At 35.5% G+C, this 26,459-nt stretch overlaps 1 protein-coding gene across 1 annotated transcript in view; it reads right to left on the reverse strand.

The window, feature by feature from the left end:
* Positions 1-26,459, reverse strand: part of DCAF10 (DDB1 and CUL4 associated factor 10) — a gene marked incomplete at its 5' end in the record, with an annotated part of 55,010 nt that overhangs the window by 22,462 nt on the left and 6,089 nt on the right. The window contains one exon of the mRNA XM_082656163.1: positions 18,315-18,428. Coding sequence (XP_082512289.1) covers positions 18,315-18,428 — 114 coding nt within the window. The remainder of the gene's footprint in view (positions 1-18,314; positions 18,429-26,459) is intronic.

The following is a 26,459-nucleotide window of genomic DNA, read 5'->3' on the forward strand; positions in this document are numbered from 1 at the left end:
ACTATGGAAAACAGTATGGAGGTTCCTTAAAAAACTAAAAATAGAATTGCCATACGATCCAGCAATCCCACTCCTGGGAATATATCAGGAAACTCTAATTCAAAAAAAGACATGTACCCCAATGTTCATTGCAGCACTATTAAAATAGCCAAGACATGGAAGCAACCTAAATGTCCAAGGACGGATGAACAGATAAAGAAGACGTGATGTATATGTACAAAGGAATACTACTCAGCCATAAAAAAGAATGAAATAATGCCATTTGCAATAACCTGGATGGACCTAGAGATTATCATACTAAGTGAAATAAGACAGAGAAAGACAAATATGGTATGATATCACTTACATGTGGAATCTAAAAGATGATACAAATGAACTTATTTATAAAACAGAAACAGACTCACAGCCCTAGAAAACAAACTTATGGTTACAAAAGGGGAAAGGGGGGTGCATAAACTAGGAGTTTGGGATTAGCAGAAACAAACTACTATATAGAAAATAGATAAACAACAAGGTCCTACTGTATAGCACAGGGGACTATATTCAATATGTTGTAATAAACCATAATGAGAGAATATGAAAAAAATATATATATAACTGAATCACTTTGCTGTATATCAGAAAATAACACAACATTGTAAATCAACTATACTTCTATAAAAACAAAGTAGACAATTAAAATACTCTATAATTCAGATTTTTAATTATTTTACACTAATTTCTCAATCCTTAGTGAGAATATATTTTATATAAACACTTAAAAAATAACCTACCTATCACATTTTAATTTCTGCTCAATTCAACATTAGGATGCCTTCTCTAACATATTCTTTTATATATAACTAATCTCTCACAGAAGAAATGAATTCTGGAGTTTCTTATATATATATATATATATATAGTTATTTTGAATTATTATTTAGAATTATATAAAATTATTTTGTCTCAGAAATCAATCTCAATATCCACAACAGCATAATGGCCTTCCTGAAACTAACACGATTTTAAAATCCCAGGCTTTTGTACAGGCTGTTTCTACTACCTGAAACCACATCCTCCCTACCTCTTGACCTGGATAACACTTGCTTTCTTTTTAATAGCCAGCTATCATCCCTTCCAGGAAGGCTTCTCTCTCTATCCAGCCTGGGCCAGATTTACCGATCTTCTAACTTCCCAAAGCACTCTACAGTTCTATGGTAATACTTAATGTTACAGTGTAAGGAATAAATTTACAAGGCTATAAACTCCTTGAAGGCAGGGGAAACCTGTCTGCATAATTCATGATTAGATCTGCAGTACCCAACACACACAGTCCCACTCACAAATATTTATTAAATAAATGAATAAGATAGAAGTTTACTGCCTAGTGGAGAAGACATTAGAAATACATAGTTATACAAAATACATGTGTGGGGAGTAAGCAAAGAAAAGAGGATGTTTAGGACAGGTTTCATGGTGGTGTCATTTGAACTGACTTAAAAAAAATGAGCAGGAACACCCTAAGTGGCCAAGGGGTAAGCAAAGTTACAAAAGTGTGTACAGGGATGGTGTACTCTGAGAGGCAACAGCAGTTAGAAGTGCTGTGTGTGGAAAAGTAGAGACAAGTAGAGAATACATCATGGTATTATTCTATAGTGATTCCCAATAACTATTTCTTAATTATAAATACATGCCCATTGAAAATATTTTTTTAAATGGAAAAAAATCCAACACCAAAAATAACCACTGTAATTGATATTTAGCCTAATTCATGTATTTCAAGCCTAATATTATTTCATAACTATTTTGCCATGTCATTAAAGATTTATTGACAAAATAATTCTTAATGGCTGAATAGCATTCACCGTATGAGTGAACCATAATCTTTTCTATTTTAAACTAATTTGCAATTTTTGTATGTTTAGATTGCTGCCAATTTATTACTATTCAAAACACAATGATGAATATGCTAACAGCTAAATATTAATCACATTCCTAGTTATTTTTCTAAATACATTTCCAGAAAAATGTATTGTTAAGTAAAAAGGGATTTTTTTTTAAAGGTAAGGCTTTTGATACATATAGACAAATTGTCCTCAAAAGAACATACCAATATCTAGTTCTACCAGCGGTTATGAGAGTGTCTGCTTCTCCAAACCCTTCCCACAGAGGTATTTTTTAATACCTGTGCTAAGTGCTAGGAAAAAAATATTGTCTTGTTTTAGGTTGAAACTTATTTTTAGTAAAGTTGAACTTTTTTCATATTAATTGGAAGATTATATTTAGGGAATTGCTATTCATATTCCTTGCTGATTTTCCTCTTGCAATATTAGTTTTATTATTGAGTTACAAAATATTACTAATATTCTTCAGTTTTTCAAATACAGTATGTTGAATATGTTTTCCATATATTTCTATCTTTAAACGTGGTTCACATGTTTTCTTACCATATCAAAAATTTAATTATTATATTGTCAAATCCATTTTTTCTCCTTATAGTTTTACCTTTACTGATGAGGCTTTTAAAAGTAAAAGTATTTCAATGACTTCCACACTTGACAGGAATTATACGATTTAAAAAAATACAAAATAACAAAGGCTACTGGAAAGTCAAGTCAGACTTTTAAAATAAATTGATCATCATCATAGAAGCATCTTTATATATTTGAAAAATTTAGGGGAAAAAACACTAAGCTATTTTATTTCGTACAGAAAATAATGCACATATGGATTCAAAACCCCAGTGGGATTATATTGCTGTAGGCCGCAGTGGTCCACCTTGAAGGGTTTTAAGCAAGAAAGTGACATGATTGGTTAAGACTTTCAGAAGGATCTCTGAGCTGGCTAGGTTCCAAAACTATATTCATAAAAAATAAAATAGAGGGATTGGTTTAAAAATTTTTGTCAGTAAGGCCACTGAAAAAAATTACTATTGTTGCATGGATATTTTAATATCAGTAATGCAGAAAATCATGGAACAAAAGTTAATAATTTTTAATTGAATAAGTTTACTTTAATGAAAAATTCAATACTTAGACTTTAGTTTTCTCATTTTTCCCTCAAAGTATTACCTGTTAAAAATTTTGGTACTGGAGAATCATTGGTAAAGAGAGTAGATAAATTATAGAAAATTAAGAATGTAGACTAGGAGACCAGTTAAAGCACCCTCAACAATTCTTATCCCAAAGTAAGTAGACACGGAAAGTGTAAAGTGGTAGATAAGTCTTGGAGATCTGGCCCAATCCTCTCAAATTAAAACTTAGTCTACCTAATAAGTTAATAATTATAAAGTATTTTTAACTACATGGTCTCTAATAAACAAGAGACACTCCACACACATTGAAATCTATGAGTTTCTGAATTACAGAACTTTTCCATATGTCTCCATTAAACTCCAGTATATGACAGCTCTGGATAAATTGAGGTCTTCATTATCAGAGGATGATTGGTAAAGGATAACAGCAACTGAAATTGAATTTTCTTAAAACAGGTACCAACATTTCATTGTACAAGGGAAAGGAAGTGTTGTATATTTTTTTAAAAACCAACTAAAAATCATCAAAAAAGGCCTTTTAAAATTTATTTAACTATATGCAAATTCTTAGAAGAATAAATTAAATGTTTGGGTTTTTTGCATAATCTTTCCAATGAAATTATGAAGCAGAATATGACATCCTTACTTCATATCTGAATTCTGTACTATAATAAAAAGAGGGCCATTTCTGTATAACATTCAAGGTCTTTATCAATTTTCCCAAAGGCCTTTCCTTAGTCCTGTGGGATATTCACATAATTCTTTGAAGTTTCTATCATGTCATCATTTCTGTCGTTCTCTTTTCTCTAATTGATAACTAGTCTCACTCTATCAGATCCTCATTTGCCAGTGATTTTGACCAGTTCTCTAACATCACTCTCAAGGCCTTGCAAAATTTTACATCCTTTACAAGATCAGAAATTTCATGTTCCCCATGATAAGCACTGCACCTACATTATATTGTTTGAAATATAACAATCAGGAAAAGACCAACAAAGACAGTGGGAGGGAAAAGCAGATCCTGGAATATTTAAATGGGTACTAATTTTTTAACTGCCATATCACTAAGTAAATATTCTTAGGATAACCTCAGTTCCCCCTCTAACCTCATAACTGGGGGACCTTGATTATTAAATGGACTCTTAAACTCTTAAACCTTCATGAATGAGAAGTAAGGCTGTATATTGGGCTTAAGAATTTAAATTACATATTTTTTCCCTTACTTTCATATGAAGCAACAGAAAATACTCTCCACAACTATCAATATTTTTATTTTACAATATAAGCAAACCTCAAAACTAAGAAATGAACTAGAAGACATTACTAAGTATGTGGAAAATGACTATCTAGAACCAAACCAGGAAATGCATGTCCATATCTCTGAACAGTACAGTGAGGTGGTCTAATGGAACTGAGTATGAATTCCAGCTCTACCACTTCCTATAAAAAGACCCCGGGGAAATCTCTTTATCTGAGTTGCAGTTTCTTCATTCCTTAAAATGAGTACAATATCTGTCTCACATCAGGATACTGTGAGGATTAAACAATATAATGTATCAAAAGTGCTTCACAAAAGGTTTGGCACATGGTAAGCACTCAAAAAATTAATAAGTAATACACAATTAAGCTCATGCCAGAGGACCTTTCAGATCCTTACTCAAAACACTTAAGTGATATGTACTTCTAAATAGCTTCAAAATCTGTTTTTCTAACAAACAGATAAGAAGCAAATTCAAATTTGTAGGTGTGGGGTTCTAGGGCAGTCACATTGATAGCATCAAATGAGAACTGACATTGAAAAAGAACACAAATTCTAATAGCAAATTAGTCAGAGGTCATTTTGAGTAGGGGCAAACAACTTGACATGTCTTTTCTTCTTGAGATAAGAAATTTTAAAATTGTAAAATATTAGAAACATAAAGAAAATTATGAAGAATATAACAAACATCTGTGATACCCACCACCCAGCTTTATCAAATTTTAACATTTGGTTATATTTCAGATTTTTTGAACATTACAAACACAATTGAAGACCCCTGTATATCCCTCCCCAATCCCATTCCCCTCCCTCCCTCTCCAGAGGGAACCACTATCCAAAATTTGTTGTTTGTCACTCCCCTTGCAAGTTTTTAATACTATGAATTCATAAGTATGTATCCATAAGTAATTTACAGTTTGGTTTTGCATTCAACTTATTCTGTAAATATTTAATGAGCACCCACTATGTGGCACAGTTCTAGGTGCTAGGGATAGAGCAGAGAACAAACAAATACATGCCTTCATCAAGTTTATGTTTATTTTTAAACTTTATATAAATGGTATCACACTGTACAGCTCATTCTACAATTTGCTTTTCTGGCTCGACATTTTAGTTCTGATATATCTCAGATGCTGATGCTTCTAGTTCATTTATTTTAACTGACGTATAGTATTCCATCGTATGAGTATATAATTCATTTATCTTCCTTTTATGTTTTGTTTTTTTGGCCACGAGGCATGTGGGATCTTAGCTCCCCAACCAGGGATTGAACCTGCACCCCCTGCCTTGGAAGGCGAAGTCTTAACAACTGGACCGCCATGGAAGTCCCTTATCTTCCTCTTGATGGAGATTTGTTTTCAACTTCTATTACTAACGATGCTGTAATGAACCTTCTTTACACGTTTCCTTGTTCACATGTGCTTTAATTTCTTTTAAACAATCGATCTTCAATTTTACCAGATATTGCTAAATTGCTCAAAATAATTTTACCAATTTATATTCCATCAATAATGTCTAAGAATTTTCTATTTCTCAGCATCTTTGTCAATATTTGATATTTCTTCATTGTTATCTTTATTTGCATTTCCATAACTAGTAAGCTTGAAAATCTTTCCATATTTATTGCTCATTTTATTTTCTCTTATGCGAGTCTCTGCCTATTTTGCTCTAAGGTAATTGTTTCATATATTCTGGATACTAATCCTTTTTTTTTTTTTTTTTTTTGCGGTACGCGGGCCTCTCACTGCTGTGGCCCCTCCCGTTGCGGAGCACAGGCTCTGGACGCGCAGGCTCAGCGGCCATGGCCCACGGGCCCAGCCGCTCCGCGGCATGTGGGACCTTCCCGGACCGGGGCACGAACCCGTCTACCCTGTATCGGCAGGCGGACTCTCAACCACTGCGCCACCAGGGAAGCCCACTAATCCTTTTTTTGGCTATGTACATTGAAAATATCTTCTCGCACCAGCTTATAGCTTACCTTCTCACACTGTTACGTCTTTGGTTATAATGAAGTTTTAAATTTTAATGCAGTTGAATTTATCAGTCCTCAATGGTTTATACTTTTTGTGTCTTAAAAAGAATCCTTTCTCGTACTTAGAACATAAATATTCTATATTTCTTCTAAAAAGGTTTGCTTTCATAATTAGGTCTTTAACTGGCAGTTATTTTTAGTTATGGTATGAGATAGAAATCTAATTTCATTTTCTTTTTTCATACATATAACAAATTCTCTTTTCCATTTTCCCCCACTGGTTTATAATGCCCCTGCTGTCATATATAAAATTTTCATATATGCATGGGTCTGTTTCTGGAAGTTCTATTCCATTCCATAGGTCACTTAATCTATCCCTGTCCTAAGACAACGTCTGATATCTGGAGGGGTGAATACTCCTACAATCTCAGTCTTCCTCAAACTTTTCTCAGACATTCTTGCCACTTTGCTGTTCAATATGAACTTTTAAATCAAGTTAAGAAAAAAAAAACATTCTGTTGGGATTTTGATTAAAACTGCACTAAATTCATAGATTAATTTGGGAAGAACTGACTTCTTTATAATACTTAGTTTGCTCCTTCAGAGAAGATTTGCGTTTCTTTTTGCAGGTACCTGACAGCCCTGCCAAGCTGGATCCAGTTTAAAATTGCTGGCTGGAGGGTTTTGGACCATATCGCAGTGTGAAGGCTGCATGAAGGCTGGCTTGTGGTTAGAAATTCAGAGATTTTCTGATATCCCTCTACCCAATGCCACAGTCTAGATGAACAAGGTGGTTTATTTCTAGATCACCTTTATGCTGAAATTGTAGCCCTTTGCAGTCCCCAGCCTTATGCAGAGTTTTCTATTAGACTCCTCACCTTGAACTGGACGTAGAATTAACTCTCCTGTCCTTTGTACTCCTCACACCTGTCAAAACAGAAACTCAAGAGTCACAGGCATTTGGCAGATGCCTTCAGGGTAAAAAGCCAGCTGAGTACGTGTTTACTTCTTTGCATTCCTGCTTCATTTTTGGCCCTAGGCTTCCTTTCTTTCTTATCAGTTCAACTCTACATTTAAAAAAATATTAAAAAAAAATTTATCCAGCATTTCTATTTTTAGTAGAAAGGTTGTTCAAGGTATTTACAATCTTCTACAACCTAATTTTTATCTGCTTGATTTACCAGTTTTGGACAGAACTGTATTAAAATCTCTTAATATGATTATAGACATGTAATTCATTATTATTGTTTTTGCTTTCTTAATTTGAAGTTGTATACAAGCTCATGATTATGATATCTTCTTGGTGAATTTTTCTTTTTATTAATATTTACTGTTGCACTTTCCTTATTAAAACCTTTGGTCTGGAGAAGTCAGGGAAGATGGCGTAAGAGTAAGACGCAGAGATCACCTTCCTCCCCACAGATACATCAGGAATACATCTACACGTGTAACAACTCCTACAGAACACCTACTGAACACTGGCAGAAGACCTCAGACCTCCCAAAAGGCAAGAAACTCCCCACATACCTGGGTAGGTCAAAAGAGAAAAGAATAAACAGAGACAAAAGAATAGGGACGGGACCTGCACCAGTGGGAGGGAGCTGTGAAGGAGGAAAGGTTTCCACACACTAGGAAGGCCCTTCGTGGGCGGACACTGTGGGTGTCGGAGCGGGGAAGCTTCGGAGCCACGGAGGACAGCACAACAACAGGGGTGCGGAAAGGAAAGCAGAGAGATTCCCGCACAGAGGATCGGTGCCGATCAGCACTCACCAGCCCGAGACGCTTGTCTGCTCACCCACCGGGGCGGGCGGGGCTGGGAGCTGAGGCTCGGCTTCGGTTGGAGCGCAGGGAGAGGACTGGGGTTGGCGGCGTGAACACAGCCTGCAGGGAGTTAGTGCACCACGGCTAGCCGGGACAGAGTACGGGGAAAAGTATGGAGCTGCCAAAGAGGCAAGAGACTTTTTCTTCCCTCTTTGTTTCCTGGTACGCGAGGAGAGGGGATTAAGAGCGCTGCTTAAAGGAGCTCCAGAGACAGGCGCGAGCCGCGGCTAACACTGCGGACCCCAGAGACGGGCATGAGACGCTAAGGCTGCTGCTGCCGCCACCAAGAACCCTGTGTGCGAGCACAGGTCACTATCCACACCTCCCTTCCGGGGAGCCTGTGCAGCCCGCCACTGCCAGGGGCCCAGGATCCAGGGACAACTTCCCCGGGAGAACGCACGGCGCGCCTCAGGCTGGTGCAATGTCACGCCGGCCTCTGCCTCCTCAGGCTCGCTCCGCACTCCGTACCCCTCCCTCCCCCCGGCCTGAGTGAGCCAGAGCCCCCCGAATCAGCGGCTCCTTTAACCCCGTCCTGTCTGAGCAAAGAACAGACGCCCTCAGGCGACCTACACACAGAGGCGGGGCCAAATCCAAACCTGAACCCCGGGAGCTTTGCGAACAAAGAAGAGAAAGGGAAATCTCTCCCAGCAGCCTCAGGAGCAGATTAAATCTCCACAATCAACTTGATGTACCCTGCATCTGTGGAATACCTGAATAGACAACGAACCATCCCAAATTGAGGAGGTGGACTCTGAGAGCAAGATTTATTATTTTTTCTCCTTTTCCTCTTTTTGTGTGTATGTGTATGCTTCTGTGTGAGATTTTGTCTGTATAGCTTTGCTTTCACCATTTGTCCTAGGGTTCTATCCATCCGCTTTTTTTTTTTTACTTTAAAAAAAATTTTTTTTCTTAATAATTATTTTTTATTTTAATAACTATTTTATCTTACTTTATTTTCTTTTATCCTCTTTCCTTCTACTTTTTCTCCCTTTTATTCTGAGCTGTGTGGATGAAAGGCTCTTGGTACTGCAGCCAGTAGTCAGTGCTGTGCCTCTGAGGTGGGACAGCCAACTTCAGGACACTGGCCCACAAGAGACCTCCCAGCTCCACGTAATGTCAAACGGCGAAAATGTCCCACAGATCTCCATCTCAACACCAACACCCAGCTTCACTCAACGACCAGCAAGCTACCGTGCTGGACACCCTATGCCAAACAACTAGCAAGACAGAAACACAACCACACCCATTAGCAGAGAGGATGCCTAAAATAATAATAAGTCCACAGACACCCCAAAGCACACCACCAGACGTGGACCTGCCCACCAGAAAGACAAGATCCAGCCTCATCCACCAGAACACAGGCACTAGTCCCCTGCCCCAGGAAGCCTACACAACCCACTGAACCAACTTTAGCCACTGGGGACAGACACCACAAACAACGGGAACTACGAACCTGCAGCCTGCAAAAAGGAGACCCCAAACACAGTAAGATAAGCAAAATGAGAAGACAGAAAAACACACAGCAGATGAAGGAGCAAGATAAAAACTCACCAGACGGAACAAATGAAGAGGAAATTGGTAGTCTACCTGAAAAAGGATTCAGAATAATGATAGTAAAGATGATCCAAAGAAAATAAAATAGAGAAAATGCAAGAAACATTTAACAAGGACCTGGAAGAACTAAAGATGAAACAAGCAATGATGAACAACACAATAAATGAAATTAAAAATACTCTAGAAGGGATCAATAGCAGAATAACTGAGGCAGAAGAACAGATAAGTGACCTGGAAGATAAAATAGTGGAAATAACTACTGCAGAGCAGAATAAAGATAAAAGAATGACAAGAACTCAGGACAGTTGCAGAGACCTCTGGGACAACATTATATGCACCAACATTCGAATTATAGGGGTTCCAGAAGAAGAAGAGAAAAAGAAAGGGACTGAGAAAATATTTGAAGAGATTATAGTTGAAAACTTCCCTAATATGGGAAAGGAAATAGTTAATCAAGTCCAGGAAGCACAGAGAGTCCCATAAAGGATAAATCCAAGAAGAAACACGCCAAGACACATATTAATCAAACTGTCAAAAATTAAATACAAAGAAAACATATAAACAACAGCAAGGGAAAAACAATAAATAACACACAAGGGAATCCCCATAAGGTTAACGGCTGATCTTTCAGCAGAAACTCTGCAAGCCAGAAGGGACTGGCAGGACATATTGAAAGTGATGAAGGAGAAAAACCTACAACCAAGATTACTCTCCCCAGCAAGGATCTCATTCAGATTTGATGGAGAAATTAAAACCTTCACAGACAAGCAAAAGCTGAGAGAGTTCAGCACCACCAAACCAGCTTTACAACAAATGCTAAAGGACCTTCTCTAGGCAAGAAACACAAGAGAAGGAAAAGATCTACAATAACAAACCCAAAACAATTAAGAAAATGGGAATAGGAACATACATATCGATAATTACCTTAACTGTAAATGGATTAAATGCTCCCACCAAAAGACACAGACTGGCTGAATGGATACAAAAACAAGACCCATATATATGCTGTCTACCTGAGACCCACTTCAGACCTAGAGACACATACAGACTGAAAGTGAGGGGATGGAAAAAGGTATTTCATGCAAATGGAAACCAAAAGAAAGCTGGAATAGCAATTCTCATATCAGACAAAATAGACTTTAAAATAAAGACTATTAGAAGAGACAAAGAAGGACACTACATAATGATCAAGGGATCGATCCAAGAAGAAGATATAACAATTGTAAATATTTATGCACCCAACATAGGAGCACCTCAATACATAAGGCAAATACTAACAGCCATAAAAGGGGAAATCGACAGTAACACATTCGTAGTAGGGGACTTTAACACCCCACTTTCACCAATGGACAGATCATCCAAAATGAAAATAAGGAAACACAAGCTTTAAATGATACATTAAACCAGATGGACTTGATTGATATTTATAGGACATTCCATCCAAAAACAACTGAATACACATTTTTCTCAAGTGCTCATGGAACATTCTCCAGGATAGATCATATCTTGGGTCACAAATCAAGCCTTGGTAAATTTAAGAAAACTGAAATTGTATCAAGTATCTTTTCCGACCACAACGCTATGAGACTAGATATCAATTACAGGAAAAGATCTGTAAAAAATACAAACACATGGAGGCTAAACAATACACTACTTAATAACGAAGTGATCACTGAAGAAATCACAGAGGAAATCAAAAAATACCTAGAAACAAATGACAATGGACACACGACGACCCAAAACCTATGGGATGCAGCAAAAGCAGTTCTAAGAGGGAAGTTTATAGCAATACAATCCTACTTTAAGAAACAGGAAACATCTCGAATAAACAACCTAACGTTGCACCTAAAGCAATTAGAGAAAGAAGAACAAGAAAACCCCAAAGTTAGCAGAAGGAAAGAAATCATAAAAATCAGATCAGAAATAAATGAAAAGGACATGAAGGAAACGATAGCAAAGATCAATAAAACTAAAAGCTGGTTCTTTGAGAAGCTAAACAAAATTGATAAACCATTAGCCAGACTCATCAAGAAAAAAAGGGAGAAGACTCAAATCAATAGAATTAGAAATGAAAAAGGAGAAGTAACAACTGACACTGCAGAAATACAAAAGATCATGAGAGATTACTACAAGCAACTCTATGCCAATAAAATGGACAACCTGGAAGAAATGGACAAATTCTTAGAAATGCACAACCTGCCAAGACTGAATCAGGAAGAAATAGAAAATATGAACAGACCAATCGCAAGCACTGAAATTCAAACTGTGATTAAAAATATTCCAACAAACAAAAGCCCAGGACCAGATGGCTTCACAGGCAAATTCCATCAAACATTTAGAGAAGAGCTAACACCAATCCTTCTCAAGCTCTTCCAAAATATAGCAGAGGGAGGAACACTCCCAAACTCATTCTACGAGGCCACCATCACCTTGATACCAAAACCAGACAGGGACGTCACAAAGAAAGAAAACTACAGGCCAATATCACTGATGCACATAGATGCAAAAATCCTCAACAAAATACTAGCAAACAGAATCCAACAGCACATTAAAAGGATCATACACCATGATCAAGTGGGGTTTATTCCAGGAATGCAAGGATTCTTCAATATACGCAAATCATTCAACGTGATACACCATATTAACAAACTGAAGAAAAACCATATGATCATCTCAATAGATGCAAAGAAAGCTTCTGACAAAATTCAACACCCATTTATGATAAAAACCCTGCAGAAAGTAGGCATAGAGGGAACTTTCCTCAACATAATAAAGGCCATATATGACAAACCCACAGCCAACATCGTCCTCAATGGTGAAAATCTGAAAGTATTTCCACTAAGATCAGGAACAAGACAAGGTTGCCCACTCTCACCACTCTTATTCAACATAGTTTTGGAAGTTTTAGCCACAGCAATGAGAGAAGAAAAGGAAATAAAAGGAATCCAAATCGGAAAAGAAGAAGTAAAGCTGTCACTGTTTGCAGATGACATGATACTATACATAGAGAATCCTAAAGATGCTACCAGAAAACTACTAGAGATAATCAATGAATTTGATAAAGTAGCGGGATACAAAATTAATGCACAGAAATCTCTGGCATCCCTATACACTAATGATGAAAAATCTGAAAGTGAAATCAAGAAAACACTCCCATTTACCACTGCAACAAGAAGAATAAAATATCTAGGAACAAACCTACCTAAGGAGACAAAAGACCTGTATGCAGAAAATTATAAGACACTGATGAAAGAAATTAAAGATGATACAAATAGATGGAGAGATATACCATGTTCCTGGATTGGAAGAATCAACACTGTGAAAATGACTCTACTACCCAAAGCAATCTACAGATTCAATGCAATCCCTATCAAATTACCACTGGCATTTTTCACAGAACTGGAACAAAAAATTTCACAATTTGTATGGAAACACAAAAGACCCCAAATAGCCAAAGCAATCTTGGCTTTGAGAATGGAAAATGGAGCTGGAGGAATCAGGCTGCCTGACTTCAGACTATACTACAAAGCTACAGTAATCAAGACAGTATGGTACTGGCACAAAAACAGAAATATAGATCAATGGAACAGGATAGAAAGCCCAGAGATAAATCCATGCACATATGGTCACCTTATCTTTGATAAAGGTGGCAGGAATGTACAGTGGAGCAAGTACAGCCTCTTCAATAAGTGGTGCTGGGAAAACTGGACAGGTACATGTAAAAGTATGAGATTAGAACACTCCTTAACACCATACACAAAAATAAGCTCAAAATGTATTAAAGGGTTTCCCTGGTGGCGCAGTGGTTGGGAGTCTGCCTGCCGATGCAGGGGACATGGGTTTGTGCCCCAGTCTGGGAAGATCCCACATGCCGCGGAGTGGCTGGACCCGTGAGCCATGGCCACTGAAGCTGTGCGTCTGGAGCCTGTGCTCTGCAATGGGAGAGGCCACAGCAGTAAGAGGTCCGCGTATCGGGAAAAAAAAAAGGATTAAAGACCTAAATGTAAGGTCAGAAACTATCAAACTCTTAGAGGAAAACACAGGCAGAACACTCTATGACATAAATCACAGCAAGATCCTTTTTGACCCACCTCCTAGAGAAATGGAAATAAAAACAAAAATAAACAAATGGGACTTAATGAAACTTAAAAGCTTTTGCACAGCAAAGGAAACCATAAACAAGACCAAAAGACAACCCTCAGAATGGGAGAAAATATTTGCAAATGAAGCAACTGACAAAGGATTAATCTCCAACATTTACAAGCAGCTCATGCAGCTCAATAACAAAAAAACAAACCCAGTCCAAAAATGGGCGGAAGACCTAAATAGACATTTCTCCAAAGAAGATATACAGACAGATATACAAACACATGAAAGAATGCTCAACATCATTAATCATTAGAGAAATGCAAATCAAAACTACAATGAGATATCATCCTACACCAGTCAGAATGGCCATCATCAAAAAATCTAGAAACAATAAATGTTGGAGAGGGTGTGGAGAAAAGGGAACATTCTTGCACTGCTGGTGGGAATGTGAATTGGTACAGCCACTATGGAGAACAGTATGGAGGTTCCTTCAAAAACTACAAATAGAACTACCATATGACCCAGCAATCCCACTACTGGGCATATACCCTGAGAAAACCATAATTCAAGAAGAGTCATGTACCAAAATGTTCATTTCAGCTCTATTTACAATAGCCAGGAGATGGAAACAACCTAAGTGTCCATCATCAGATGAATGGATAAAGAAGATGTGGCACATATATACAATGGAATATTACTCAGCCATAAAAAGAAACGAAATTGAGTTATTTGTAGTGAGGTGGATGGACCTACAGTCTGTCATACAGAGTGGAGTAAGTCAGAAAGAGAAAGACAAATACCATGTGCTAACACATATATATGGAATCTAAGAAAAAAAAATGTCATGAAGAACCTAGGGGTAAGATGGGAGTAAAGACACAGACCTACTAGAGAATGGACTTGAGGATATGGGGAGGGGGAAGGGTAAGCTGTGACAAAGTGAGAGAGTGGCATGGACATATATACACTACCAAACATAAAATAGATAGCTAGTGGGAGGCAGCCGCATAGCACAGGGAGATCAGCTCAGTGCTTTGTGACCACCTAGAGGGGTGGGATAGGGACGGTGGGAGGGAGGGAGATGCAAGAGGGAAGAGATATGGGAACATATGTATATGTATAACTGATTCACTTTGTTATAAATCAGAAACTAACACACCATTGTAAAGCAAATATACTCCCATAAAGACGTAAAACAATAAATAAATAAATATAAAAAACCTTTGGTCTTATATCTGTCCAATAATGATAACCTACATCAGTTTTCTTTACCCATTTCTGGGTAGTTTTATTTTTGGTATCTCCATAAAGAGTATATACGTGATTTTGTTTTTTATTCAAATTGCTATCTCTGTGCCTTTTAATAAAGAAGATCAATCCATTTATATTTACTGTGAACTATTAATATATTTGGAACTATTTCTACTTCCTGTTTTCTATTTATCCTTCCTTTCTTTTGCTTATTTTTTTTTACTTTTTTAAGCTTTCCTTTCTTTTACTGAACTGATCAAGTTTTCAATATTCTCTGCCACCCACCTTTGCTGGTTTGGAAGCTATAAACTATAGTTTTATTATTTTTGTTTTTTAATCATATATACTTAATTATAGATTGTTCTGAAAGAGTGTGAAATTAGTTAATATTTCTGTCCTCTTCTTGAACATGATGTGGACCTTAAATGTTATACATTCCCACTGAACAAAATTTCCCCACACGTACAACCTATTTGTTGTTACCATCCAGAGCTACAATGTGCAGTTTGGTAGCCATTAGCTACATGTGGCTAATGAGTCCTTAATATGTGGCCAGTCTGCATTGAGATGTGCTCTAAGTGTAACATATATACTGGATTTTGAAGATTTAGCATGAGAAAATGAAAGTATCAATAAAATATCTCAGTATTTTTTATGCTGACTGCATGTTGAAATGAGAACATTTTAGGCATACTGGAGTAAATAAAATATATTATTAAAAATTAATTTCATGTCTTTTTTTTAATGTGACTACTAGACAATTTTTAATTTAAAATTATAATTGTATTGGATAGTGCTAATCTAGAGTTTTCGTTTTAACTTTGTTTTAAATGCACCCTCCCCCACAAAAATCCTAAATTATTATCTTTCTGCTATTAATAATTAACATTTATAATTTCACTGAATCAAAATTCTTTATTCTAGAATAACAATTTACCTGGATATGAAATGGTATTAAACATTACTCTGTCTTAGTATTTAAGATATTACTCCTTTGTCTCCTAGCATCAACTGTTGTTGATAAGAAACCAGTCAGTTCAATTATCGTACCTCTGAAGGTAATCTGGCCTCTAACTTTGGTGGCTTTTAAGATTTTCTCTTTATCTGATATTCTAGAATTTCACCACAACCTGTCTAGATGTAGCTTTATCTTTGTTTAACCCACTTGATTCCAGAGTTTACTTTTGATTCAAGGATTCAGGTCCTTCAATGCTGAAAATTCTCAGCCATTGTGCCTTCAAATTTTAGTTCTCCTCCAATCTCTGCAACTTCTTTCTTCTGTAACTGAGATATTATACATCTCAATCAATCTCTGGGTGAAATTTTTACTAATATTTTCTAACCCATTAATTCTCTCATCAGTGGTGCAAAGGGTAACGTTTATCCCGTTTATTAAGTTTTTTAATATACCAACTATACTTTTAATTTACAAAAGTTCTAGTTGGCTTTTTTCCACATTAACCTATTTTTTTTCATAATGTTGAGCTATTAATGGGAAGTATCCCTTATTTCTTTGAGCATACTAAAAATGCTTTAAAGTTTCTTCCAATCAATGGAATACTATGCAGCCGTTAAAAAGAATAAAATCATCCCATGGGTACAAATATGGAATGATCTTAAATATGTCATTAAGTGAAAAAGCCAACGTATATAATAGTATGTGCAGAATGCTACCACTTATATAAAAGTTTATGTATATGTGTGTACATATGCTAGTACATGCATGAACTATCTCAGAAAGGATAGCAAGAAACTGGTAATAGTGGTTGCCTCTGGGGAGGGGAACTGGGTGGCTAGGGGAAAGAGGTGGGAGATAGACTTACTTTTCACTGTTTACCCTTTTGTACCTTTGAATTTTGTACCACGTGCATGTATTACCTAGTCGAAAAAAAATAAAATAATTCATTTTTTAAAATAAAGTCTTTGTTGGACTACTCCAAAAAATTAATTTTATCCAGAGAAAATACCTGTTCTAGTTGCTGGTTTTGTTATGATATTAATATTAGATGTCTTCATGAGTTTGGGAATTTTGGTTATATAGGCTTATTTTGAGCAAGAAAGATTTAAAAATTTTTTCTCTTTCTTCCTATTTAATGGTTTTATAGTTGCCCCCACTTGGATTTCTGGAACCAAATCCACTACTAGGCCTCATAATGACATTAAGGCCTCCAGTTTCATGATAATATTGGAGCTATCACATATATACCTTCAGTCACCGACTCAACAATGGCTTCATTCAATTCCTGGTCATGAGGCTGTATCTTTATCATCTAAAACCTACAGCCCCAGGTAATTAATAGCTTTTTCCTTTTTTCAGCCTCATTCCAAATAAACCCCTGGCTTCATATAGTAATTCTGGCTCTGGTTCCCGCCTCACATGAAACACTTTTAGCATTTTTGATTCCTGACAGGAGCTAAACTACTATATGTCAGTGCCTGACTGAAAACCCAGTGGGCTTATGGTTTCAACCCTGTAACAGCTTTGTGTCTGTGTTCCGGTCTGGTCATATGGCCACAAAGATGTTTATGTTGTTTCAGAGCCTGGCTGTATCTTTTGTGCTATTTAATCTATTGTTCTATATGTTTGGAGCTAGAGGTTACATCAAAATTCAATATGTCACCTTGACTAGAAGTAATTTCCTCATAAATTATTATTTTTTGAACATTAAAAGTAATCATTATGAAAGTCATATAATCTTATTATATAAAGTTTAGAAAATAGAAAATTACTCATAATCCATTCATTCTAACACATCCACTGTAAGCATTTAAAAATATTTCCTTCTAATCTTTTTCTTCTGCATCATGTCATATTTATATAATTTTTATGATTTTAACCTGTACTATCGCAAGCATTTGTCTATGCTGATATGTAGTCTCTGTAACCATCATTTTAATCACTGCATATTAGTCCACCAAGCTATTCAACTGTTATCTACTTCCCACATTATTGAGAATTTAAGGAGCTTCCAACAATGCTATAAAGAAGTTTTTCTGTGCATATGTGTTTTTTTCCCTCAATAGTATGAATTTGGGGGCTGGTGGTGACAGAGGCTAAGCAGTGGGAGTGCCCAAAAGCATTATAGGACTATCATAATACATGGCTGAGATTCATAATGATGACCCTAATACACAAGGAGAAAAGGTGAGATCACATGGAAGTGAAAATGCATTTCAGAAAGATTCCAATCCAAAATGGTTAACAGTAAGTTTTGTAATTAAAGGGCTATGTTCCACAATTCCAAATGTGTATCACCTAGTAGTGCTGGACAAGGCATTATAAATTTTCATTAACTTCCAAAACAGAATATTCTGGGTCACATTAATAAAGTTCACTTTTTCACTACAATACTAACCTTATATTATTTACACAGTCTTCATGAGCTTCAGAAAGTGTTTTTATGTGCTTTGAAGATATAGGATCAAAAAGCAGAACTTCAGTCTGTTCACAAGCAACTGTCAGCACTGACCTGGAAGCAAATGACACATTTCTCTTATTTAGTTTTTTAGCATTCTCTGGTTATTGATATTCAACTATTTATAACTACACAAGTTATAGATGAATAACTTCTTTTTGTCCACATTAGTAGCAGATATTTAAAAGACTGACACTACTCACTGTTGAAAGTAGTAGTAGGAAGTGGTACTCTCATACATTATGGTGAAGTGTAAACTGGTGCGGCTTGTGTGGAGAGTACCAGTATCTATCAAAATTTTAAACATGCATACCTTTTGACTCAGCAATTTTTTTCTGGGAATTCAATCTAGAGAAATAATTATTTCTAAATACAAAGAAGCACATTTAAAGATATGCTGCATTGTAGGGAGAAACTGAAAGTAACCTAAATGTACATAAAAGAAGGAATGGTTGATTACCTAAACCATAGTATATAATACTTTACAATATAGTACAACATTTAAAAAGAAAGGGATAACTTTATGTGGGTATGAAGAACTCTAAAACATTTTTAAATGAGAAAAGCTGGTTGCAGAAAAACATGCATAAATGAGGCAACTTAGGAAAAAAATCATGTACAACAAAATTAGGTATTTCATCAGTATCTATTAAAATGCACTGAAAAGGTCTAGCATATACCCTACCAAACCAGTTTGATATAGTCAAACTTAACCTTTTCCTTTATGGATTTTTAGTATTATCTCTTGTTTCAGCCCTTTCCTATTACAAAGTTGTATTTTTATAAACCTTTTCTAAACCCCATTTTGATTTCTGAAAATCTATTGTCATTTATTTATTTTGCCTTAGTTTTCTGTAGGTGCTGATCTTTCAGATTCAGAGCTAGCAAATGAAATCCTGAGTCTTTGAAAGTTCAGGTCTTCTCAATTTATAATTCCAATAACAAATGGTATTTTTACACTTTACGATGAAAGTGCATAAGACGGAATTTTAAATGGCCAAATTTTTCTATTCAGAACAAACTTTTTAGATAAAGTGGGGAGGGAAAAATTCTACTAAATTGAAATTTTTTCCATATGTAGTAATCATGAAATTATCCTTTAAAGGGTGTCTGCATAAACCCTTTTGTGAGCCATCTGGATTTCAAAAGTTTACTAATATGTGAAGGATTTTTGTAGGATTTTTGTGCTAGTTGACCATGATGAGTAAAAGTATTCAAATTAATATATGTAATTTTAGAGGATGTATAAATAATCATTTCTTTTGTTGGTCAGAAGAGTCATGAAATGAAATTTTCTTTTTGTGCATAAAAGTAATGAATCAATGATTCTGGGAGAGTCTTAATCTTAAACATTGTACATAAGTGACCTATTGAAAAAAAGAGAGACCTATAAAACTGATAGTCTTTCTTTTTAATTAATTAATTTTATTTACTTTTGGCTGTGTTGGGTCTTTGTTGCTGTGCGCGGGCCTTCTCTAGTTGCGGTGAGCGGGGGCTACTCTTCATTGCGGTGCGCAAGGCTTCTCGTTGCGGTGGCTTCTCTTGTTGCAGAGCACAGGCTCTAGGCACGCGGGCTTCAGTAGTTGTGGCTTGCGAGCTCAGCAGTTGTGGCTCGCAGGCTCTAGAGCGCAGGCTCAGTAGTTGTGGCTCACGGGCTTAGCTGCTCCGCGGCACGTGGGATCTTCCTGGACCAGGGCTTGAACTCGTGTCTCCTGCATTGGCAGGCAGATTGCTAACCACTCTACCACCAGGGAAGTTCCATTTTCTTGGTTTTAATACCAAAAAATCTATTACAATAGATTACAATCTATTTTTGTACATGGCATGATTTGTAACTTTTTAAAATGGATGTCATTTGTCCCAGCATCAAAGCCTATACTTTTCTAAATGCTGTCTTTATCATACACAAGTTTTTTGGGGGGACTCTATATTCTAGTCTATCCAATACCACCACAGTATTTTAATTTCTAAAAGGTTTGACAAGTGGCAAAGCAAGCCCCTCATTGCCCTAATAAACATTTTTTGGGGTGCTAATGTCATACTTTCTCTTTCAAATGAATTTTAGATATAGCATTATCAGGTACTACTAAAAAATCTTGTTGGTATTTTTATTGGGATGCAGTTATCTTTACAAATTAATTTGGTAGAATTTATATCATACAGTATTGAATCATCCCATCAGCAATATGCATAGTTTCCCACATATTCAAGATTTTCTTAGCAAGAGTATTGTAACAATCCTTGGAACTTTGAACATCCTTATACATTTAGAATTGACTTAGGAAGTTATGTACACACACACCCACACAGATCCACCTGTGGGTTTTAATTGAGATTGTAATAAATCTAAAGAAAAGTTTGCACAGAATTGAAATCTTGACAATATGGAGTCTTCCAATCCTTGAACATGTCATATCTCCATTTACAACAGAGATTTTCTCCATATGCATCATGCCTATCTTTTGTTATATCTATTCCTGGGTACTTGAGGGTTTTTTGATGCTTTTGTAAATGTTCTTTTTAAAATTGTTTCATTTGTTGCTGGTACACAGAAGAGTAACTGATTTTTAAAATATTATTTATCATCAATCTTGCTATTTTATTTAATAATTTATCATAGGTTATTTTAGGTTTTCTTTGTCAATAATCATATCTATAAACAGTTGCTTTGTTCTTTGTTTTAATATAAATTTATTTATTTATTTTTGGCTGCGTTGGGTCTTTGTTGCTGCGCACGGGCTTTTCTCTAGCTGTGGTAAGTGCGGACTACTCTTCGTTGTGGTGCGTGGGCTCCTCATTGCAGTGGCTTCTCTTGTTGTAAAGCATAGGCTCTAGGCACATGGGCTTCAGTAGTTGTGGCATGCGGGCTCAGTAGTTGTGGCTTATGGGCTCTAGAGCACAGGCTCAGTACTTGTGGTGCACAGGCTTAGTTGCTCTGCGGCTTGTGGAATCTTCCCGGACCAGGGCTCGAACTCATGTCCCTTGCATTGGCAGGCAGATTCTTAACCACTGTGCCACCAGGCAAGTTCCTGCTTTGTTCTTTTTAATACTTCTTTTCCTTGTTGCACTGGCTAGGACTTTCAGTACAATGTTCAATAGAAATGTTAATATAGCGTGCACTCTTATCTTGTTCCTTATCTTCAAGAATACATTCACCATTTCATCATTAAGCACAATGTTTGCTGTAGGGTTTATTTGTTTTGGTAGATTCCTATTATTGGATTAAAGAAATTAATTCTCTTCTACTTAAAATCTGCTGAGTGTTTTTTTCCATTAATATACATTAAAGTATATAAAACATTTTCTAACACTTATTGAAATTATCCTATAGTTTTCTTTTTAATATGTTAATGTAGTGATTTACATTAATTTATTTTCTAATGTTAAATCAATCTTTCATGTTTACCATATTGCTAGATTCAGTTGGCTAAAACGGTGGGTTCACATCTCTGGCTACCCTCCATTTGCAGATCTTGGCCCTGCAATTTCCTCATTGCCTCAATTCTCTAATCCTTTCAAACATAACTTTTTATATCTTACATTAGATATTTATGTTTTTCTCTAGCTTTTCTAATTATTCTCAGTTGGAGGGTTGGTCCAAACCAGTAGTAGATACTCCACTACTGGAAAGCTACAATCTCTACTTCTTGTATCAGAAAATATGTCCCCCTTTCATTCTGAATATTGTTTATTTGGGTATTCTCTTGATCAATCTAATGAGTGTTTTTCATTATTCTTTGTCTTTTTGAAGACACATTTTTCTGTTGAGTATTTCTACTTAATTTTTAGAATTTCACTAATTTTACTCTATTGCTGTATTTCTTTCCTTTTACTTTCTTCAGATTTACTTTACTACAACTTCACTATTTTTACTGTTTCTTGAGATGGACACTTAGCTAACTAATTTTCCTTGTCTTCCTTTTTAGTTTATTAAAGATTATAATTTTCCTACTGAGGATTTACTTATATCCCACAACTTTTGCAAGGTGGTACTTTCATTATCATTTAGTTCTAAATATTTCTAATTTCCATTATCATTTCTACTTTGACTTATGAGTTATTTATAAATGTTTCTTAACTTGAAAATACATGAGGTTTTTCTAGTTTTCTTTTAGTTACTAATTTCTAGCAATCACATTATACTGAGGAACTACTTAATGATAATCTTTTGAAATATGTGGCCTTACAGGAGAGCAATTTTTAAATCATCCTTGTATGTTTGCAAAAAAAAAAAAACCATGAGGCAGCTGTTACATACATATAGTCAAATGTGATATTCAAAAAACTATTAAATATTCAATAGTAATATAAATTAACATGAATAAAAATTTTAAAACATTAAAAAATTAAACTAACCTATAGGTTATAAAAATGCTTGCCAAGTGGTATTAGTTCTAACTCAAATTGTTCATCAGATTATTCTAGTAATTCCCAATCATTTATTAATTTTTGGAAATTGTAGCCATAATCGTTTTTTTGACACAGATGCTTTTGTCTGAACCATGAACTGCCACAGGAAATTGCATAAAGCCCCTCCAAGAATTTCCATGTTAAACAGGTAGTCATTCATATAAAACACACTTATGGTTACCAAAGGGGAAAGGGAAGGAGGGAAGGATAAATAAGGAGTATGGGATTGACAGATACGAAAAACAGATAAGCAACAAGAATTTACTATATAGCACAGGGAATTATATTTAATATATTTTAACAACCTATAATGGAAAAAAATCTGAAAAAAATATAACTGAATCACTTTTCTGTACACCTGAAACTAACACAATATTGTAAATCAACTATACTTCAATTTTTAAAAATTCCTCATAAATAGGTAGTCATCAAGTAACCTGTAGACTTGATAAGTAAAAAAAAAAGTCACTCTTAATAGCAACAGAATTGTTCATGGGAGGTGAATTCTCTTTTCAGCTTTTGCTGCAGTTAACAGTAAGTATATTAAAAATTTTTTGGCCCTTATAATGCTTGCTGTTAATTTTTATATTCAATTACATTAATAACTAAGTCACAAAATAATTTATTGAGACATCATATTTAATTATATCAAACTTAATCCCTCAGCCCAAATGAGACATAATGTAATACAGCAGTTAACAGCATAAACCAGAATACAAGTCTTTTGTTTTTCATGACCTTTCAGCTTCTCAGTTCTCTCAACTAAATGTTTCTGGTAAAGAGACTACTAATGCTGGCAGTCAAGTTCATTAATAGAGTGTTATTAATGTCCATGGTGGGCATGTATTCAGTGGCTTTTGGCAAACTTATCCCACTAAATAAATGTGAAATTCAGTAAGAATGATAAAATTAGGGAAGTACATCCCAGGAGTCATTCATGCATAAACCATCCTCATAGACCTCATTCACCTGCCATGGATTATATCCTGCAATGGGTATGCACACTTTGCCAAGAGAATTAATGTTTGGATGGTGCCTGCAGTAGTGCCATTACTCTCATCAGACTGCTCTTTTCATCTCTCTGGATCTCCCCAGAGGCTGCAGTTCCCACAAATGACCATGTGAGAATGACTGGGAGAGTGTGTGAGAAAGGCAGGCAGCCCCATACTAAGGGGAGCCAAATGGTCACTCAGCATTTGCCTATGGATTTTTTGTGTGTGGGGGAGGATACCTGGCATGGGGAGAAGAGCTTAGAGTGGATGCTAAAGGTCTCTAGTAAGATGTTTCTTGGCAGGTTGCTGTGCCAGTTCTTAAATCTTTAGTTGCTATATAATGGGTTACTGAGAGATCCTATGGAAGGTGCTTAAGCACTAGGAAGGCACTCAGTGAGCTTGGGGCAGTAACTAACTACTCAACCACCATGGATATATATTAATATTTTAACAACTGGTACAGGTGAACCAATGTGTACTAGCTGAATATCAGGCCTGAATGCAGTATTCTATACATGCCCTTTAGAGCAAGATTTTAAGTGGTGCTGTTTCTGTCTTGTGTACCCTTACGTTTGTGTCTGCCTGCTTAACTGAGGTATGCTATAATGTGTATTAAGATCATCCCCTATGATGATAAATTTTTCTCTTTTCTCCTTGAAGTTATCAATTTTTGATGTATATAAATAAAAAACCCTCAATTTCAGAACTGTTTTATCTTCCAGGTGAATTGAGCTATTATCATTATGAAGTAACCTTCTAACTCTAGTAATTTTTTTTTTTTTGCCTTAAAGCCTATTTTGTATATTAATATAGCTCACCAGCTTTCTTTTGTTTAGAATGTTTGATATGTCTTTCTCTATCCTTCTAGAATGTGTTTGATATATGCCTCTCTCTCCTACGTACAAGAAGTACTAGTACTTCTATATTATAATTAGTAATATTTGGATTTATTTTCAGCCATTCTTTGTGCTTTTTGTTATACCTTTTATACTTTTTTCTCCTTTCCCTTTCTTGACTTCTTTTGGAATTTTTTCTTCTCATTCCAAAATTTTTTCTTCTACTAGTCTGGAAATAATATATTTACTTGTCTTTTGGTGGTACGCACACATTAAAGCCTAAAGTTAATATATCACAATTCTCCCTCAAAAAAAAGAAAAAAGGAATTGAGCATCCTTTCATAATTTATGCTATTGTTGTCTACTATTTTAGCTACATCTTTGTTAATCCCAAAAGAGAAAATCAGATTTAATTTTACATACAAATTTTCCACTTCCTTTGTTCTTCATTCCTTCTAATATCTCTGACCTTACAGTTCTGATTGGGTGCATATGTATTTATTTCATCTTTGTTCTTGACAAGAACAAAGAACCTATCTTTGCTAGGTACAGACATCTAGATTGGCAGTTTTTTCCAGCATAGTAAAAAATAATCACGACTGTCCTCTAATTTACATGATTATTGATGACTAATTGGCTTTCACTCACATAGTTACTCCTTTGAAGGTTTTTTTCTCTAGCTTTTATGATTTTATATTTGTTGTCCTGCAGTTTCACTACATGGCTAGGGAGAATTCCTGCTTGGGGTGTGCTGGGCTTCTTAAATCATGGTTTGGTACCTTTCTTCAATTCTGGAAATCTCTCAGCTATTATTGCTTCAAGTTTGTTTCACCCTATTATCTATCTCATTTTCTTTAGGAACTGACCAAGTACATGATATGCATTTTCTCTCTACGCTTCATGTCACTAAGCCTCCTTCATATTTTCAGTCTCTGTCTCTCTTGTCTGCATTTTGGATAACTTCTTCACTTCTATTTTCCAATACACTAATTTTCTCTACAGCAGTGCCTAATGTGTTCTCATAGAGTATAGCCTAAGAAAGTCCCATATTATCTAATCTATTAATATCATATTTCCTTTTTCAAAATGTCATTTTAGGAGTTGACAGATTTATATTGACAGTGTTGCTATTGCTTAAAACATTTTTGGAATTCTTTAGAAATTACCTTCTAGTCCATGTATCCTTTCTTTTTTTTTTTTTAAGTGCCAAATTCTAGTCTGGTCTCTATCAAATTCACAATTTTAATTCTTACCTTCTGTATCACCTCTTCTTTTTGTACTGAGAAGTCCTTGTGACAGTGGTTACGGTATCCAGTAAGCTGATTTAACTCATATATGACTGAAGGATATGAGAAATCATTTCATTTAACAGTTTGTCATTTTATATAAAACCATTTTAAGTCCTATAAAAATCTGAGGTATATTAGTAGACGTAGTCAAAAGACTAAAAAATTAAAACACTGAACCATTTTCACCTACCACCTTGACATAAATGAAAAAGTATGGCAATGTGCAATATTGGCAAGGGTATGGGAAGACAAGTACTTTCATATGGGACTGACAGGAATAAGAATTGGTACAGTCTTCACAGAGGGCAGTTCAATAATAGGTATCCAGAATCTTCATAACCTTTGACTCATTCTAGGGACTTACCATAAGGGCATACATAAATCTAAAATATTTGTTTAGAGAGAGTTTATTTAAACTAATGAAAAATTTTAAATAATGTTGTAGAAATATATTCATTAACATAAATAATTTGTAATATATTATATGAAAAAAAGCAGGCTAAAAAATAGTTGATTCTATCTTTATGTTAAAATAAACATACACAGGGAGTTCCCTGA

The sequence above is a fragment of the Grampus griseus genome (assembly GCF_964374135.1).
Source record: "Grampus griseus genome assembly, chromosome: 6".
NCBI classification, from domain to species: domain Eukaryota; kingdom Metazoa; phylum Chordata; class Mammalia; order Artiodactyla; family Delphinidae; genus Grampus; species Grampus griseus.